This window comes from Mesocricetus auratus, unplaced genomic scaffold (genome assembly GCF_017639785.1).
Source record: "Mesocricetus auratus isolate SY011 unplaced genomic scaffold, BCM_Maur_2.0 Super-Scaffold_100714, whole genome shotgun sequence".
NCBI classification, from domain to species: domain Eukaryota; kingdom Metazoa; phylum Chordata; class Mammalia; order Rodentia; family Cricetidae; genus Mesocricetus; species Mesocricetus auratus.
The window spans coordinates 1,524,094-1,542,868 of NW_024429270.1; the positions used below are offsets into that span (position 1 = coordinate 1,524,094).

General features: G+C 40.4%; 1 protein-coding gene across 5 annotated transcripts in view; it reads right to left on the reverse strand.

Annotated features, from left to right (window-relative positions):
* Positions 1–796: 796 nt before the first annotated feature.
* Positions 797–18,775, reverse strand: part of Cnot1 (CCR4-NOT transcription complex subunit 1) — an 82,685-nt gene continuing 64,706 nt past the window's right edge. For 3 of the 5 annotated variants that reach the window (XM_040740798.1, XM_040740795.1, XM_040740794.1), the window contains 15 exons: positions 17,717–17,908; positions 17,057–17,199; positions 16,448–16,556; positions 16,194–16,363; positions 15,254–15,506; positions 12,228–12,476; positions 10,899–11,062; positions 10,381–10,498; positions 9,001–9,102; positions 7,650–7,823; positions 6,781–6,930; positions 5,706–5,886; positions 2,018–2,150; positions 1,302–1,436; positions 797–1,152 (listed from right to left, as the gene is read on the reverse strand). In XM_040740798.1, the coding sequence (XP_040596732.1) occupies positions 1,074–1,152; positions 1,302–1,436; positions 2,018–2,150; positions 5,706–5,886; positions 6,781–6,930; positions 7,650–7,823; positions 9,001–9,102; positions 10,381–10,498; positions 10,899–11,062; positions 12,228–12,476; positions 15,254–15,506; positions 16,194–16,363; positions 16,448–16,556; positions 17,057–17,199; positions 17,717–17,908 (2,352 nt within the window). In that variant the 3' untranslated portion in view covers positions 797–1,073. The remainder of the gene's footprint in view (positions 1,153–1,301; positions 1,437–2,017; positions 2,151–5,705; positions 5,887–6,780; positions 6,931–7,649; positions 7,824–9,000; positions 9,103–10,380; positions 10,499–10,898; positions 11,063–12,227; positions 12,477–15,253; positions 15,507–16,193; positions 16,364–16,447; positions 16,557–17,056; positions 17,200–17,716; positions 17,909–18,775) is intronic. The other 2 variants (XM_040740797.1, XM_040740796.1) reach the window with 1 other exon arrangement.

Here is an 18,775-nt window from a genome sequence, read left to right on the forward strand (position 1 = left end):
TTGTTTCAAATATTACCTATTTATACCAAAAAACACCTCAAGAGTTTTTCTGATTCAGTTTAACTGCACAGATTTTCTTGCTACAACAGCTTCCTCCTTTTGAAATAACAAAGGTTCACAAAAATTTCCTTGCTTGGCATGGTTATAGTATACCAGTAATCCCAGCCTTCAGGAAGCTGAAATAGGAGATGGATTACATAGAACCTTGACTTCAAAAACCTCTTTTAATAATAGGAAACCGTGGTCATCCAGTAAGAAGTGATTATTTCCCTGGAGACTGGGTTATCCCTTTCTTCCTCGTCAGCATGGACTGCTGCTGAGAAAGGACAGGGACTCCTACTATGCTAACTTGTAATGCTTACTGTCTTCAGACATACAAGACAGCTGAGCGAGGGCCCAGGAACCACAAAGTCTACAAAACAAAACACGGACCTGGCTGCTCTCTAAACGTTTTGTACAAAAAAAACAACTTATTGGTCCTTTTGATAGGGAGCCCCTGACCAGAGATGGTTTCCTCTTCAGGTGATGTCCTCCCTTAGAACCAAGAAGCAGGTTCAGCTGCTTTCCCTGCCGCCAGCTTTGGAGAAAGACAAGACAAGCAAACCATGGATCAACTGTGGGCCTTCCTGTGTTCTCAGGCTACATTTTTTAAAGTGTTGGATGAACTGAATGTTTTGCTGTTCTTTGGAGTGTCAAATGTCAGAAGACACGCGCTATGCTCAAGAATGTGCCACCACTGCTGCCCCTGCAAGGTACTAAGTTTGTGTACTTTATAGATACTTTGCACAAACTCAAGTTCAGACAAAAGTTTTCTCTTTCATATATTTACACAAGTTCAAAATGATATTCACAGCATCTTCTAAATTTTGGCCAAGAGTCAAAAAAAAAAATGCATTTAAACTTTGGAACTTCCCCACAGACAGGAGGCCAGCCCCACCAGTTGATGGGGCACACACCCGAGAACCAAAGGGCTGGGAAAGTCAAGAGGAGCTGAAAAGGATTCTTCCTTCAGTTTATGAACTTGGTCCACCGGGACCAAGGCTGAGGCCTCTGGCAAGGGGTATACAGTTCATCTAACTGGCACCGGTCCCTTCCATCACTTGCTGGGCCTGCTTCTGTCCCATGCAGCACTGTGCAACAGACTGGAATAACCTGCAAAGGGAGACAAGTCCAAATTTACTTCACAGAATGTAGGCCTAAGGCTATCTTAATGTGCATCAGCTGTATTTTTAACTCAAAGACCCAAATTAGAAGCAGTCTTTTTTGTTTCCCTGCTAGGTACTTAAATCATTTTAACTCACTTTTCAATCTCTGGGGCACAGTGTACAAACTCATGGTTCCAGAACTTAAATGCGGGGTTTTTAATCAGCTCAATGAAGGTGATAAGAAGACCCCAAGGATGCGGCCTATTTACAATCAACCGTTCCAAGAGAACCCTAAAAGGGGGTAGAAGCATTAGTTAATACATAAGCAAATTCACAACTATAACCTCCATTGTCTCTTTCCCCATTAATCCACTTAGAATTTTTAACAATACTATAGCATATGCCAATGAATGGCTGCAAGTACTGGCTTAAATATTCATGTACTGTGACCTGCCTGCCAGTTGCAATGCTGTGCTCTCAACTTTTTTTCCTGGGGGCAAAGATAAAGGACTGAAGCCTTTGTTGCAGCTTTAGACATAATTACAGAAGACAGTATGCTCCTACTGTTTCTACTTCTTAAAGCCTTAAAGGGAAGTACATACAAAGGAAGTCTGCATTATTCAAGATTCTGGATACAAACGTTGTTGCCATTGCCACCACCAAGAAACCAGTATGTTGCTTTTACAGTAGACTAGTCTCCAGCATTGCAAAGCAAACTACTGTAGCCAAACTACTGTCAATATAAACTTGTTTTGGATGTAATTCCACAGACATGGTTTAGGAAAAGATAGCTAAACTGGGAATACATAGAGCTCCATTCAGAGGATGGGGAGACAGGGCCCTTTTAAGGCATCTTGACAATAATCTCTCACCTTGTGATCTGTTCCTGGATTGCCTCAGTGTTCGCCTCAGCAAAAAGGTACAGCATGGTGCAGCTGAAGTAGTGAGTGTGGCTGTTTGGGTACCGCAGCTGGTTTGCAATTGCATTTAAGAAGAGATACCGGCCTAAAAATGAAGGAAACGATTTAGGGTTCACTCTGAAAAGCTAATATGGGACACAAATGTTCTGCTCCTGTAGGGGACTGGCATATCATGGGGCTCACTTTGAACTGCACAGATAGAGAATTGGCGTGGCCTGCAAGGACAACATGAAAATCTGTGAAGGTTATTCTAGTTCTGTGATTTACTGGTGGTTCTCTGGGTCCCACTGTTTTTGTGCTTCTCTAGGTTTTATTTGCAATATTTTCCATGTTATGAATTAGCAAAATTCTTACATATTTGTTTTTGTCTTTTGTTTTACGAGACAGGGTTTACCTATGTAGCCTTGGCTGTCCTGGAACTTGCTCTGTAGAACGGGCTGGCGTTGAACTCACAGAGTCATGCACCACCACCGCGTGGCCTTACATACTTGTTTTTATAAAAAGACTGTGCTTGACCAACGTACATGTTAATAAAAATATTTTACTGAAAATCTTAAGGGGCTGTAGAGATGGCTCAGTGGTTTAAGAGCATTGACTGCTCTTCCAGAGGACCCGGGTTTAATTCCCAGCACCCACATAGCAGTTCACAATTGTCTGTAACTCCTGTTCCAGGGAATTCAACACCCTTCATAGATGCACATGTAGGCAAACAACAATGCAAATAAATCATTGAAAGGGAGGGAGGAAGGGTCGGTGGGGCACCATTTTACACCCTACAGATTCCCCTTAATGTCTCAACAGCAGAGACCTAGTTAGGCACTGTCTCACCATCCAACTAGCTCAAACATTCTATTTCATCTAGCACTTTGAAAACTACTGTGTATGCTTGAAATAAGCACAATAAAGAAAATGTCTTCCTATGACAAAAATGTCCTGACCAGAAAACAACTTATCTTCAGGGTCTTGCCCCCAAAGATCCTTCCTTATACTTTGAAAAGCAATGGTATATTGGTAGAATAATGAGGGGTACAAATCCAGAATCTTCCATGACCAAATGGCAATAGATCTCTTATCCAGATTTGATTATCTTGCTTCAAGTACCTTCTGAAAATAGGTAGCAATACCAATGTACACATTAAATACAGTCACCCTTTCAAGATATGTAGCAAAGGGGGCTGCAGAGATGGCTCAGCAGTTATGAGCACTGACTGCTCTTCCAGAGGACCTGGGTTCAATATCCAGCACCCACATGGCAGCTCACATCTGTCTGTAACTCCAGTTCCAGGGGACCTGACACCCTCACACAGACATACATGCAGGTAAAACACCAATGCACGTGAAATAAAATAAATTATTTTAAAAAAGATATGTAACAGTCCTATAAAGTATGCTGTAAAAATGAGTATGGAAGCCAGGCGTTGGTGGTGCACGCCTTTAATCCTAGCACTCAGGAGGCAGAGGCAGAAGGATCTCTGTGAGTTTGAAGCCAGCCTGGTCTACAGAGCAAAGAGTGCCAGGACAGCCTCCAAAGCTACACGGAGGAACCCTGTCTCAAAAAAACCAAGAGTATAGAAAATTCTCAAAAACTTAACCTCTCCCCTCCCCCTCCCTCTTCAGGCTCTTAGCTCCAGTCTTCAGATGTGAGTACATATCCTGGAGTGATGATAAAAAGCAGGAAAGTAAAAAAGGACCACTGCTGGGGGTGGGGGTGGGAGCAACAGGAGTACAAGTCATCTAAGAAGACGAGAAAAGGGGAGAGAAAAAAAGGGATGAAAAAGTCATAAGGAATATTATTACCTATTTCTTTTAAAAACTATAATACAAGCCAGGCGTTGGTGGTGCACACCTTTAATCCCAGCACTTGGGAGGCGGATCTCTATGAGTTTGAGGCTAGCCTGGTCTACAGAGCGAGTTCCAGGACAGCCTCCAAAAAAGAGAAACCCTGTCTCAAAAAACCAAAAATAAATAAAAAATAAAAAACACCCAAAAAACCCCACAACAAAAACTATAATACATATAAACCTGTATATAAATATAGTATGTAATTTTCTTATCTGAGCTGACAATGCTTATAACACCAAAAACCACCTCATCAAAAAAAACCCCTCAACACCAGGCTGTGATACCTATGAACCACACCAGGAACCAGCATGGCATGATATTCCTAAAGGCACAGCAGGGGCACATATGCGTTGGTGGTAACAAACAGCTCTTGATTGGACTTAAGACCCATTCAATAAGTGTGATCATGTCTGGTATTGAAAACCTAGCCAAGTACTTAGGGCTAGTGAAGTCATGGATCATGGAGGACAACTTGCAACACTACTGTACTAAACCAGCATAATCCCTAATCATGTCCTAAACATACTCACAGTAAGTGTAGTTCTAACCCATCATCTAGGAAACTTAGCTTTGCAAGAGACAGAGGCAATCAGCCAAAATGCTGAGTTGGCTACGTACATCTACAGGGCACTCCCACACTAAGGCTCAGGAAACCCTGAAGAAAGAGGGAGGTGAAAGATTCTAAGAGCCACAGGACCGAGAGTTTGTTGTGAGATTGTGTCTCCTAGTAATGTCAGAAGCTACATTCGTAAAATCTCAACAACTGCCGAAACATGAGCTGAAGAAAAACAACAGAATAAAGCAGGGGGGGGGGGGGGGATGTGTCCACGAGCCCTCAGTTCTACACAAAGAACTACAGGCAACTAAGGAATGCTGAGAACGAGAAATAGTCTGTCTTCCCAGTGAAAAGCACAGCAACTGGTTATCCAAAACCATATGGTCAGCCCTGAAAACACACTGAGAAGGTTGTATTTAAGGAATATCTTGGTGATTCTGCACGAACCACTCCACTCATAGCACCATGGTGATGTACTGGTAACAGGCCAGACTCGGCTACATCCGGTTCTCCCAGATCTATGCAAAAGCAGTGAGGGATACCCTGAAGACCAAATCAAAGCAAACACAGAGAAGACTTCCGGCAGCAGCATAAAACCCTGACTGAAGCATGAACTGCTGCTGTGTCTTCAAGGAGAAGACACTTATGGCAGACATATCAAACTCACCCCCTGGGGACAAAACTACCTATTTTGTTGAAAAATTGACAACTGACATGGTCACTGTCAAAATATATATGCATACACATATATGCATGCATTAACAAGAAAAAAGGCCACAAATTTTAAAGAAAAAAAAAATGAGCAGAACTTACTAAGTACCTAAGTTGGGGATATTGAACACTGACCACCAAAGAAATGTGGCTCAATCAAGAGACATACTACAGTAATTCACTTCCTACAGTAACAGAAAGCTCTAGTCCTTAATCTTCTTATACATTTAATAACCTGTTCTGATCCTTGGCAAGTAGATACTACAAATGATAGAAAAGACAGGCTAGTAAGACAATGTAGTATGAGCCTGTTGTAGACTACCAAAAAGAACATATGTATTTTTACACATTCTACTGCAATCAGGCATGCCAACATACTTACTAACATGGCGAGGTTTGGGGCAATTTTCTTCACACTTTATGAAAAGAACATTCTTTAGTGTGGCTTAAAGAAAGGTTCTAGATTCTTGTGATTTTATCTGTGGCAAAGGACAGAGACTCCGATGACGCAAACCGGGCAGCTTCACTCACCCTCAGTGTCTAAGTCCACAGCCAGGTTCTGGAAGATGTCCATGTGCGCTGAGTGGGTGATGGTGCTCATTGAAGGCGTGCTGCCCTTGTTGTGGATGTGTGCGATGGCCTGAGTCCCTACATAGAGCACCAGTGCATTGATAAGCTGGAGGTTGTAGCGATTGCCAGGCTCATTAGATACCTAAATGGGTACAAGAGAAAACTTTACTACAGCACCGACTGACTAGCACTACTGTTTCTTTTCTTTTTTCCAGAGACAAGAGTCTCACAATGTAGCTCTGGCGGGATTTGAACTGAGAGAGTCACCTGCCTCTGCCTCCAAGTGCTGAGATTACATGCACCACCGTGCCCCACAGCACTACTATTTCTCAATCCTTCTTAAGGCTCTCTGGAAGGAATGCATAGTTCTTCATATTCTTTGCAACTCAGAAGAAAGAAGTTTGCTCAGGATTGTGAACTATATAAACGTACAGATGTCCTAAGGAGTGATTCAACCAGAAGTTCCTTTGGAAAACCAAATACTATAATTTTTCATGTGATATAGCTAGCAAATAAAATTTACCTATTCAAAACAAGCACAACCTCAATTATATAAGTTTGGAGAAAGAAGTTGTTGCACAGTGTGCTCACTTCAAGTCACCCTATAAAGCAAACTTAAACGCAATTCCTATATTTAGGAATGTTGACCAGGTCTTAGAGGAAATGAATGTCTTCCCTAATGATCTCAGTTATAACTGGGACAATGATAAAATATTAGTAAAGTATATAACCCAGTTAATCTCACCCAACAAACAGGTACAATGGTACTTTGGTGTATATATGGGGTGAGCATATTTAGGGGGATGAGGTCATGCCATCGTAGTTCAGGTTGGCTACAAACTCGTGATCTGTTTTCCTCAGTTTCCTCAGCACACCAAAGAAACAGGTGTGTACTGCCATCCAAATTCAACAGTTTTTGTAAATATATAAACCAGGATGAAAACATTAACTCCGAAAATGAGACAAAGGACAGTGCACACAAAGTGCCCTGTACTGAAGACACAGCAGAGAACAACTTTAAGTCAAACCAATTAACCTGTAGGTTACTGCGCAGATCCGACAGAAAAGTGACAGGAGATCGAGTTTTAAGATAGGAATCCAAATCTTTTTTGAACTGAGGTGGCATCACTCCAGTGAAATTGGTGAGGATCCGAGGTGCAATGTTAATTTCACTCAACATGTCCACCTGCCACAAATATCAAGAATGAGGCACAGAAATTAACAAATCATACCTAAGACAGAAGCATAAGGATAGCCTTGTAAACACCGCCCCCCGCCACACCTCCCCACTATTAAATGCTAGACAGTTCTCAGTATTTATTTATGTTAATGATGGTATGTTTTTTAAGTGTTCCTTTTCCTTAATTTAAACACATGTACACTGAATCTTGTGAACTATAGCAATTGCCCAACACTTAGCCTGGGGTTCAATAATTACACCTAAACTTAAAGTCGAATAATGAGAAAAGATAACCAGAAAAATAGTATGAACCAATATTCAGAGACAATATCACACCAGTCAGAATCAGCTACCCTCTAACAACCATTGCCTAAAGCATGCATGTGTGTTGGAGGGGGTTAAATTCAATGATTTTAAATAGGCTGCTTATCACAGAAGGGGCTAAAACATCACAATAAAAAGCTATTCCTTTAGGAACTGCAAAGATGGCCCGTGGTTAAGAGCACTGGTCTCTTTCAGAGGGCCTGATTTCAGTTCCCATCACTCACATGGCAGCTCACAATCTGATTCTACTTCAAGGCGATTCACTACCTTACACAGGCCTCTACAGACTCCCACATGTATGTGGTACACATAAAGTCACACACATACATAGATTAGAAATAAAACTGAAAGAAAAAAGAAAGGAAAACAAAACAACCATGTTACATCTGTTAAAACTTTACCTTCAGATTAGGAGTGAATGGGTCTGGGAGCCTCATATTTCTTGGGAAGGCACTCAGGATCAAATTTCTTAACTGGATACAATTAGGAGGGATCACATCACAGAACCCATAATGGTAATCACAAAGGAACTCTGGGAAATCATGCAAAAGAACTAGCAGCACTCTTAGAGTACCCTACATAAAAAAGGAAAAATGTTCCACACTAAGAAATCAGTATTTTTCCCCCCATCATAAATTCTAACTCAGGTCAAAAATGCCAAAAGTGTATGCTATTAACATATAAAACCCTCTAGGCTGCAATCAATAAACACAGTTAAGATTACAAAAATAATTACATGTAGAAAGCATAAAAAGTTAACTTTAGGAGCTGGTGCCTTAAATACAGTACAATACATTCTGCACAAAAACAATATAACGATGCAGCATCTAGCCTTAGATGCTAGAAAGAGAACAGAAGCAAAGTTTAAGGAAGGGGCCGAAATACATCAACGGAAAAAAACTTACTGAAAAATGTTCTTGACAAGTTTAATAAATCCAACAATTGTGATAAACAGGTTGATAAGAACACCTTAGCAATCTGAGATAGTCTAGTATGTCTAAGAAAGTCCTAGGTTTGATTGCCAGAGCCATAGAAAAACAATTAAAACTCGAAAATAAAAATGCAAACAATCATAGGGAAACATGAGTGAACTACTGGAAGGAACATCAAAATAGTGTGCAGATAAACATGAAAATCTCACTAAAGAAGTCAGGTGGTACACGCCTTTAGTTCCAGCAAGAGCAAGATAAGAGTCAGAAGGATCTCTTGGTTCTAAGCAAACCAGGGATATATAGTGAGGCTCTGCCTCAAGAAATAAACATCTCTGGAGAGATGGCTCAGCAGTTAAGAATACTTGCTGCTCTTGTTGAGGAGCAGAATTGGATTCGCAGCACCTACATGGTGGCTCACAACCACCTGTAACACCAGTTCCAGGGGCTCCACATCCTCTTCTGTATTCCCTGAGCACCAGGCACACACATGGTGCATATACATGCATGCATGCTAAAGTCACACACACAAATCTAAGAAAAAAAAATGTTTAAAAACCAAAAATCAAAAAAAACATTAAGGAGACAGAAATAAAATCCTCAGTGAGACTGTGTCAAATTGCTAACCACCCCCCCCCACACCGCAGAGAAGATATATAAAAGATGGGGAAAAACAACTTTCCTCTGAATACCTAAACTGGTTAGAGGCACTTCTAACACCAGAGTGTCCTTAAGCAAGGGCTCTGAGTATCCTGTGTGTTGTGTTACTGCAAGATAATAACAGCCCACGTTACAAAAAATAGTTATATGTAAATAAAATTACCTTGTAGAGTATTTGCATAGGTTTAGTGAGTTCCACGTTTCTAAGGAAAGGCGCTAAATATTTGAATAAATCAATCAACAGCTGTGCATACATAGGCCACCCCTAAAAGAAAGAAATGTATATGAGTTATAGCAACATTTAGAAGTTGTTCAACTTGGGTGCCCATCCAACAGTGAGAGATGCACTCTCACCCTGGACCCTGAGGGAGGGTCTAGGCCCTGTCCTGGATGAAATGACAGACTATAGATACCCCCAATGGAGGGCCTCACCCTCCCTGGGGAAATGAAGGGGTGTTGGGGGGTTGGTGGGAGGGCACGGGAGAAGGGGAGGGAAAGGGAGAGGGACCTGGGACTGACATGTGAAGCAACCTTATTTCTAATTTAAATTTAAAAATAAAAATTAAAAAAATAAAAGAAGTTGTTCAACTACCAAAAAGTTGCCAAGTCACTACACTGTGGTTATTGACATTAATGGTAAGTGTAAAACACTGATATAACAAGACCTCTCGATGCAGTATTAGCTCACTGTGGTAGCTCGCACACAACAGAGGGTGAATGAGGAAACACACCCAACAAAATGACAACACTAAGCATTAAGGTAGTGGATGATGTTTTCTGAAATAAAAGGACTCCAGAGATTTGGGGACATATTTATCTTTGTGCCTCTAAAAAAATAAGCAGACCATCTTGAGGAAATTTCAGATATAATACCAAACCAATTGTAGCCTGGTGTCCATAACTCCTTAAGGCCTGGGTCTCAACTATTTCTTTTCCTACGCCCAACTCCTAGTAAATAACCTTGCTGAATTTACAGCATCAATTCTGTATTTTCAGCCAAGAGTGGCCTGCTTACTATACATGCTGCAACCATACCAATCATATTTTATCTTTTTGTGTGCACACATCATGCATGTGTCTGTGTGCCATGCTTTGCATTATGAAAAATCATAGGACAAAACCAAGTTCATTAAGCGATTATTTCACTTCTTGCCCAGTTTACTTTAACACATTAGTAACATTTTCTTCTGGTCTGAAGGGCCAAATGAAGGTATTATATGTAATACTCTTTTGCAGTTTAATTGCAAAATGAGAAACTTCTCATATTAAATATTGTCAATAATGCAAAGCATTCAGAGACCAACACAGATGGTTCATAACAAAGCTAGAAAAGCAATACATGACCACCCAAGAAAGCCTTTAAATGAAGTCAAGACTCGATAAGCCTCTTTACATGCTGTGACTTGGCCTTTAATAATTACCAAATAACACGCTTGGAAAAAATAAGCTACTACTAAGTAATTAACAGAAACCGACATAAACAGTGCTAGTAAGCCCCAGGTAGTTACAGGCTTCATCTGTAGGAGATAAACTGCAGCCACACCTTCTGCTGTGGCGTATGCGCCAGCATTCTTGCAATAAAGATCCGATGGGAGATCAATTCAAGCCAGGCATATACAAAGCCAGGAGCTTTGGTAGGCCTTAAGATGTGGAATGTATTGCTGAAAGAAAAATTTTAAAAGTTAAAATTAAATAGCAAACACATGAATGTAGGCAACATGCAAGTTACTTTACAAAAAAAAAACCAAAAAAAAAAAAAAAAGCGTGTACCTAAACATACCAAAGCTCTAGTTGATTTTTACTACACTAAACCAACAGTCCTTAAATCTTAGCAAAACGCACAGCCTGTGCTACCTACTGAGAACTACCATCAAGAAACAAAGACTAACAATCAAGTTGAGTGTGTACATGCCTGTAATTCCAGCTCTTGGAAGCTACAATCAGGAGAATTACCAGTTCAAGACCAGCCTTAGCAGCATAGGAACTTTAGCTGTAAATCTGAGCTATAGGACCCCATGTCACATAACAACAAATGGAAATCTCTACTAAACCAACACTCACCAGAAAGCTGTAAGAGTCTGGAAATTAATGGTTTCCAACACATGCTCGGGTGCATTGAGCTCCAACAGCAGCATGATAAAAATCCTATGGTAGGGAAGCTGCTGAAATTCACTCTGACGAACATCATGATCCTGCAGGAGAACTCCCACTACTATACCAAGAACCTATACAGAACACAGAGTAAAGCTCATCAGTCACATAGATAAGCCACTTTCTGCTTCCAATCCAGGATTTTTTTTGTGTGTGTTTGTTTATTTAAGTTGTTTTTTTTTTCAGACAGGGTTTCTCTGTGTAGCCCTGGCCGAGCTGGAACTCACTATTTGGATCAGGCTGGCCTCAAACTCACAGAGATCTCACAAGCCTGTCTCTGCTTCCCTAGTGCTAGGATTAAAGGCATGTGTGCCACCATTCTTTTATCTTGTGTTATTGGGTTGAACCTAAGCCCTCACAAATGCTGGGCAAGTATTCCACCACTTGAGTGCTATCTCCAGGCTTGTTAGTTTGTTTCCTGGACAAGGTCTTACTAATATTTCCAAAAGATGGCTTTGAATTTGCAAGTCTCATTGTGATGTTCTTGCCTTACCTCGTCTTTCAAATACTTATAGAACTGTACCACCAGGACTGGCTTAACCTGGACTCTAAAGCACTACAAACAATGAAGAAAAAGATACATGCCATTTGAACAAAATTTGTATGTGGGCAAAGAGATATTTATCTGACTCCGTGTATTCTTTCTATTTAGTTTTGCTTGCTGACCAGTGGGAGTACATTAAGGAAGGACCCACTTGCATTTCTCCAAGAGCAAAATCTACAGCCAAGTTTTATACATTCTTGAACTAGAGTTTGATATTCAACTTTTCAAGAATCCCACTGTATAAATCAGGTCGATAACTAAATGCTACTCTTGGTACTGGTCTACCTACCCAAGCACAACAATTGGGGGTAGGAAGACACTACCTACCTGCCGCCTGTTGGGATCAAAGCACCAACACACCAAAATACATTATGATTATGATTCTCTCTCAAACACCCTTTTCTTTTAATTATGGTGGATATTTCTCCTGTATTTCATTTTTGGATGGAAAAAAACCACTACAAAAGGTTTTGGGGTCTGGGTGTGATATGTATGCCCTTAATCACAACACTTGGAAGGCAGAGGCAGGCAGCTTGAGTTTGAGAACAGCCTTATCTACAGCAAGTTCCAGGCCAGTCAGGACCCTGTCTCAAACAACAACACAGGGTGGGGAAGATGACAACACAGAACACAGTGGGGCAGGGAAAAAAAAAAAAAAAACACAAAAATCTAAGGGTCAAGAAAGGACTCCCGACCTTATTCAGCAGATTGATCTTGGTGACTGTGTTGGTGGCCTCCCCAGAGTGCTTCACTAACAGTGCAATGAGTCGGACAAAGGCATCCAGGTTGTGATAGCACTTGGCTCGTATCATGGTGGGATTGGCAGCAGGATTGTGCTGCTGCTCCGCTTGAGCACGATAACTGATTTCGACACACATTTCAGTACAAAGACGAAAAAACCTTGTTATGAGGTCATCAGTCTTAAGTATTCCTTGTTGGTGCATCTACAGTGGGAACAAATAACCAACACAGTGAGACCATGCTCAAAATCAGCCTTGCACATGTTAGCTTTCAAATAGCCATACTCTATTTCCATTCTAATTCTTACTGTGTGAAAGGATGTCATTAGGAAAATGACGCCCTTATTAAGAGCCACAGCAGAGTTCCTCCCAATTTTAATTCATGGAGAAGAATGAAACTGACAAAAAGATATTATAAACCTTGAACAAGAGGGCATCTACAAACAATCTAGAAAAATTATATAAATAAAGTTAACTTTCAGAAACTCAAGGTGTTGATATATTGTTCTCCCAGGGAGACTCAATTGCTTGTACATTTAACTTCCCATAAGGTACACTTCTCACAGATACCCTCCTCAGTGGCAAAGCTTTTGAAATTCCAGGCATCTGCAGAAAAATCATTAATTTGCTTAATAATACTCAACATTACGTTATTTAGATGCAGTGATATTCTATACTGTTACAATTAGTGAACACAGTGAGTTCTAAGTCAGGAAGGACTACATGGCAACACTGTCTCAAAACAAGACAGCAACATGAGAGCAGAATGAGAGTAGTCCTAACAATCTAAGGGAATCAATCCTCCAGCACCTACAGGTCATCTTCGACATTTTAAAACTATTTACATCTTGATAAACAATAAACAGCTAGACAAGTTGAATTATGAAAACAATGTACCCAAGTCAAAACCGAAGGCCGACAAAAGGGTCTCAACTCCACACTGAAACGTCAAGGTCTGCCTCCCCCGTTCCATCTATCACCCCAAGGAAAAGCAATAAAGCAAACGAGGAGATAGACGGAAGCCACATCAAAACCACAACACAACAATGCCCACAAAACCCCAAGGTTTGAATTCCTTCCAATGGAATGAGAAATCAAACTGTAAACACAGATGATAGCATTTCAATGGAGTTACGTTTCATAATTTCCTGGATTCTTTTAGCAGAAGAAATTTACATAGCAAAGTTTACTAGTGTCATTTATGCTGAAAAGTATATCTAATTCTTGCATTTTTGGTTGTGAGCCTAGCATTTAACAGCTAAACCATCTCTCTTCAGCCCAGTATATCCACTAATTAACAAGTTCATCCAGACTTAATTGTCAGGTATTTAAAAATAGACCTAAGTAATCTTTCTTTGACAAGACAACCAACTTTTGGTTTCAATGTGAGGAAATGAAAATTAAAAAAAGTCAAGCGTTGTAGCTTACTGAACAGATATTGTGCAGTTTTATTAAACAAATTCTAAGACCAGTTCAAGAAAGTACTATTCCTGACAAGTTCTATGACAGCCAGGACACGAATTCTACCATTCCTCACATCACTGAAAACAGCCAGTAATGAACAAAAACAGAATACAAAATGGACCATGACTATTTTTTCCCTCAGTTTATTCTGTAACTGTTTACTTTTACTGTGTTTGAGTGCTCATGCGTGCTTGTTGGTGTGCACTTGTGTTCAATGGCACAGATGTGTGCACATGTCTGCCAAGACCAGAGAGGTACAGAGTGTTCCCAATGTTGGCACAGAAAACTAAACTTCAGTCCTCTGCAGGAAGAGTACGAAGTATGTGCTCTAACTGCCTATTCCTCTCTCTAGCTCAGCATAACTATGTACTCTTGGTGTGGTAGTCTGACTAAGAATGGCCCCATATATTCATATATTTGAATGCCTAGTGACCAGGGAGAATTGGGAAGTGTGTCACTAGAGGTGACTTTTTTTTTTTTGGAGACAATGTTGCAGGATTGTACTGCTGTTCCATAGTTTCAGAAGTCTGTCAGAGCCGGGCGTTGGTGGCGCACGCCTTTAATCCCAGCACTTGGGAGGCAGAGGCAGGTGGATCTCTGTGAGTTCGAGGCCAGCCTGGTCTACAAGAGTGAGTTCCAGGACAGCCTCCAAAGCCACAGAAAAACCCTGTCTCGGAAAAACCAAAAAAAAAAAAAACAAAAAAACAAAAAACAAAAAACAAAAAAAACAGAAGTCTGTCAGGCCCAGTGTGTCTCTGTTTACATATCAGGATATAGCTCTTAGCTACTGCTCTAGTGCCATGCATGCCACCACACTCCAACTTCTGCACACTGTAATCAAGCTAATTAAATGCTTTCTTTTCTACTAAGACACATGGTAAGGCTGAGTTTTAGAAAGCAGTTCAATTTTCAACACTCTCAAACTTCAATTTGTATCAGATTCAATAAACATATACTAGTGAAAATATAATAAAAATACTCTACCGCTAAACAGGGATTTGTTGTATCTTGTTTTTAAAATGTGCTAGCTGGGTGTGGTGGCTCACTCCTTTTAATCCCAGCACTTGGCAGCATTTGGGAGGCAGAGGCAGGTGGAACTCTGAGTTCAAGGCCAGTCTGGTCTACAAAGTGAGTGCTAGAACCTGTATTAAAAAGCCACACATGCACACACACACGAGTGGATATTCTAAAACTTTCATGTATCAGCTCAAAAACCATCACTGGTGACTAACTATTATACTAGTACAATATTTTGTAGCTTTGTTACTCATTTTATGACCCACCACACATTACAGCTATGACAACTGGAATGGTGTATATAGGACTAACAGAGTAGGAATGCTCAATTTATAATATCCATGATTAATACTGAGTAAAAACACATAGGCCATATCAACTTAACAGAGCACAATGGTGACATTTTTGCATTAGTATGGAGGTAATTCTGACCACAGGTATACAATACTGAACTTTAATACTGGAGTTATCACACCCTACTTATGTTGAATAAAAAGCACCTTTCTTTCCAAAAGCTCTACCTGTCCAACAAACGCAGAGAACGCTTTGGTACTGTCACGGCCAGCTGCTGCTGAATGGTATAGATTCACCCATTCCCTCAGAAGATACTCTGCCTTCTCCCTCAGGCCTGGAGGGTCATCATATTCTGAGGCTTGAGAGATCCCAGAATGCATCATAAAGTTAGGGCCTCCATGAGCACGATCAATCATTGCTTCATAGTTGGATCGTACTACTTCCATCAGCTGGGGCAATCTAGTATGATAAATTCAGAATGAAAATCAGTTAGCCCCCCCATTATTTATTTTAGAGATACACAACTGGACCATTTATCAGAACTTGGGAAACTCAAATAGGCTAGGCTGGCTGGTCAATAAGTCTTAAGATCTGCTTATCTCTGATTCCCCAGTGCTGAGATTACCAGTGTGCATAACTACACCAGTTATGTGCTGTGTACATTCCTATGTGTACCTGCTTGTGGAGGCCAGAGGACAATGCTGAGTATTATTTCTGAAAGATCTGTTCATGTTTTTAAAGAAAGTTTCTTACTGGAACCTGGAGTTTGCTGATAAGGCTTTATGACCTGTGCCTAGCTCAGCACTGGCATTATAAGTGTGCACCAATATCTAAGGCTCTAAGGGTGGGAGCTTCCTAGGGACTGGAATTAGATCTTCCTGCAAGCACCTCACTGACATTTATCTCCAGCCTAAACAGCCAATAATCAAACCAGGTTTTTGGTGCCAACTTATAAGTCACTGTATGTACAGCTCTATTATCAAGAAGGCTGTTGAGTAAGCATTCACACTTTAAGGAAAACACAAGGCCTAACTAAAATTTTGTTTTACATTAAAGAGTCACAAAATAATATTAGTGTGTACATCTATTTCTAAAGCTCTTTGAGACTACCGAGTACTTGAGGAAAGCAAAGCATTTCATGCTTACCCTTCCGGAGCATTGCCTCTGGAATGAGCATTAATCCTCATGAGGGTTTCAATGGTATGAAATAGGTCTGCCTCAGTAATATGCGCAACACTCCTTTCATCTACCAGCAGAATTTTTACCAACTGCATAGCAAATGCCACGGCCATGTAGTTTAAGCCATTCTCCATTGACTGCCAAAACAGCAAATGTGAGAGACAACAATTAAAATAAATGCACTCCCTAAATCCTTTAGTCTACTTAAATTTCTTCCATACCTGAGCTAGATGAAGATCATATTGCTGCATGTTAACCAAATGATTTCGAATCAACAACTCCACAGCCTCCACATTATATTTATATTCATCTCGACATTCAATTAGGCACCTAAAAAGACAGTATTTTAGTCATACTGACCAAATTGTCAATACATTCTATCAACCAACCAACCACCCAACCAAACCACACACACACACACACACACACACACACACACACACACACACACACACACACACACACACCCCGAAAACAAATGACCTAAAATTTATTCCTCAAAGGCATGTGCTGAAACCACTCAACAATTCTTACCCCGTAGAATCAAGAACCTCAAAGCCCCATTTATCTTCCAAGCAAAAGAAAAACATCTGGAAATAAATTGGTTATATATGTATAACCAATATATGTATATATGGTGGCTCACAATCATCCTTCATGCCAATTTCAGGGGCTCTGGTGTCCTCTTCTATCCTCTGCAGGCACACATACTCAAGCACACGATGCATAATGCATGCAAAGAAAACATCCATGTATATAAAATAAAAATTAATAATCCAAAATAATGGTAAAAGTAGCCCAATAATGACTAGTATTCTAAGGTTTCCCACCTTGTGATCTGTTTGTTGCACCATGGAGACCCATACGCCCTGCCATCCTGCAACGCTTTTAGTACCAAGAGGTGGCATTCCCTATATCGCAGCAATAGGTCAGCGTCAGCACCACTTGTGGCATCTAATAAGCCCTCTACAGCCTAGTAACAGAACAGAGTGTTCACAACCATGAAAAACACAGGGCTCGCACCAGCTACACAAACTAGAAATCAAATACAAACAACTGTATATGTTCTGAAGCCCAAGATTCTCATCTCCACTTTCATCCAGTTTAGACTTAATCATTATTATTTGCTGTCTTAAGGCTCTACACAGTTAAATGTCGAGGGCTACCCAATCTAACCTTCCCATTGCCCAAATACATGTATCAATTTACTTCTTAAAATAAAAAAAGATGTCTTCTTATAGCTTTTCCAGTCATCCTATTTCCGAGAAAATATTGCTATATGGAAAAATGTCCCACCTGGCTACTTTTTAACTGTCATAAGTACATTCTACAGCGTGCACCGAAGGGAATTGGGGTTGGTGAAGTGGTGGTGGTATTGTCAACAAAACTTGGTTTATATTAGTTTTTGAAACTCAATTCTTATACAGTTTTAAGTATAGGTCAAAGCCTAGAAACCTAGTTCCATCTATAAGCAATAGCTTAAAGCCAACCTTTTGCAGTAATCCAAGAGCAGCTATCGCATCTCGAGAATTCCGAGACAACACTACAACCTCCAAAAGACTTCGGAGAGCCTGTGCTTGAGGATTCATGGCCAAAGTTGGTGGAATAGCATGTAGGTGCTGCTCCAGTTCTGTAATACACTTGTCATAAATCTGAGCTACATCGTCTGTTGCCCAAGCTTGCTGTTTGGGAAAAAGAAATAACCAGAGATAAAGAAACACTTTTTTAAAGGTTGTTCACTGGGATAATATACCAATGATGAAATATAAGTCAATCCTCAGCATCTTTTTTTCACTCAAATATAAAAGCCCTCTTCTTTACCCGTGCTTCCTGATCAATTCAGTCTTTGTATTGTAAGTGAGGATAATGCAAGGCTTGGAAAGAGATGTTTCAGAGTTCAAAGCATACATAGCACCAGCATAATTACATGACCAGAGAGTAGTATAACAATAATGCAAAAGACATAGCCTTCTGTAACTTGAAAGTCTAAGTTATAAAGCATGATTGGATAGAGTAAATAAACAACATCAGTTCAGGGCTTTTCCTTTTTTTATATTCAAAACAGGGTTTCTCTGTGTAGCTCTGAAGTGCACAGTTATGTCCAGACTGGCCTCTAACTCACAGATCCGCCTGTCTCTGCCTTCAGAGTTCTGAGATTAAAGGTGTGTACCACCATGCCCAGCTATGTGCTTTTCCTATTAAAAACATACTATTGGCCTGGGAAGATAGCCTAGTGTATCAAGAGCCTGCCCTGCAACAGTGAACACCTGAGTTCAAATCTCTAGAACCCGTAGAAATGGGTGTGGCAGCATGTGTCTGCAATCCCAGTGTTCTAACAGTGAGATGAAAAGTGCATGGAGAAGTATTCATGGAAGCTCACAGGCCAGCTAGCCTAATATATACAGAAAAAAAAAAAAAAAAAAAAAACCAAGGCAATCAGGTGTGTCTAACACACACACACACACACACACACACACACACACACCTTCGCAAATGCACACAATCATGATCATATACATACTCTGGGGTGAGGGGAAGTACTATAAAAG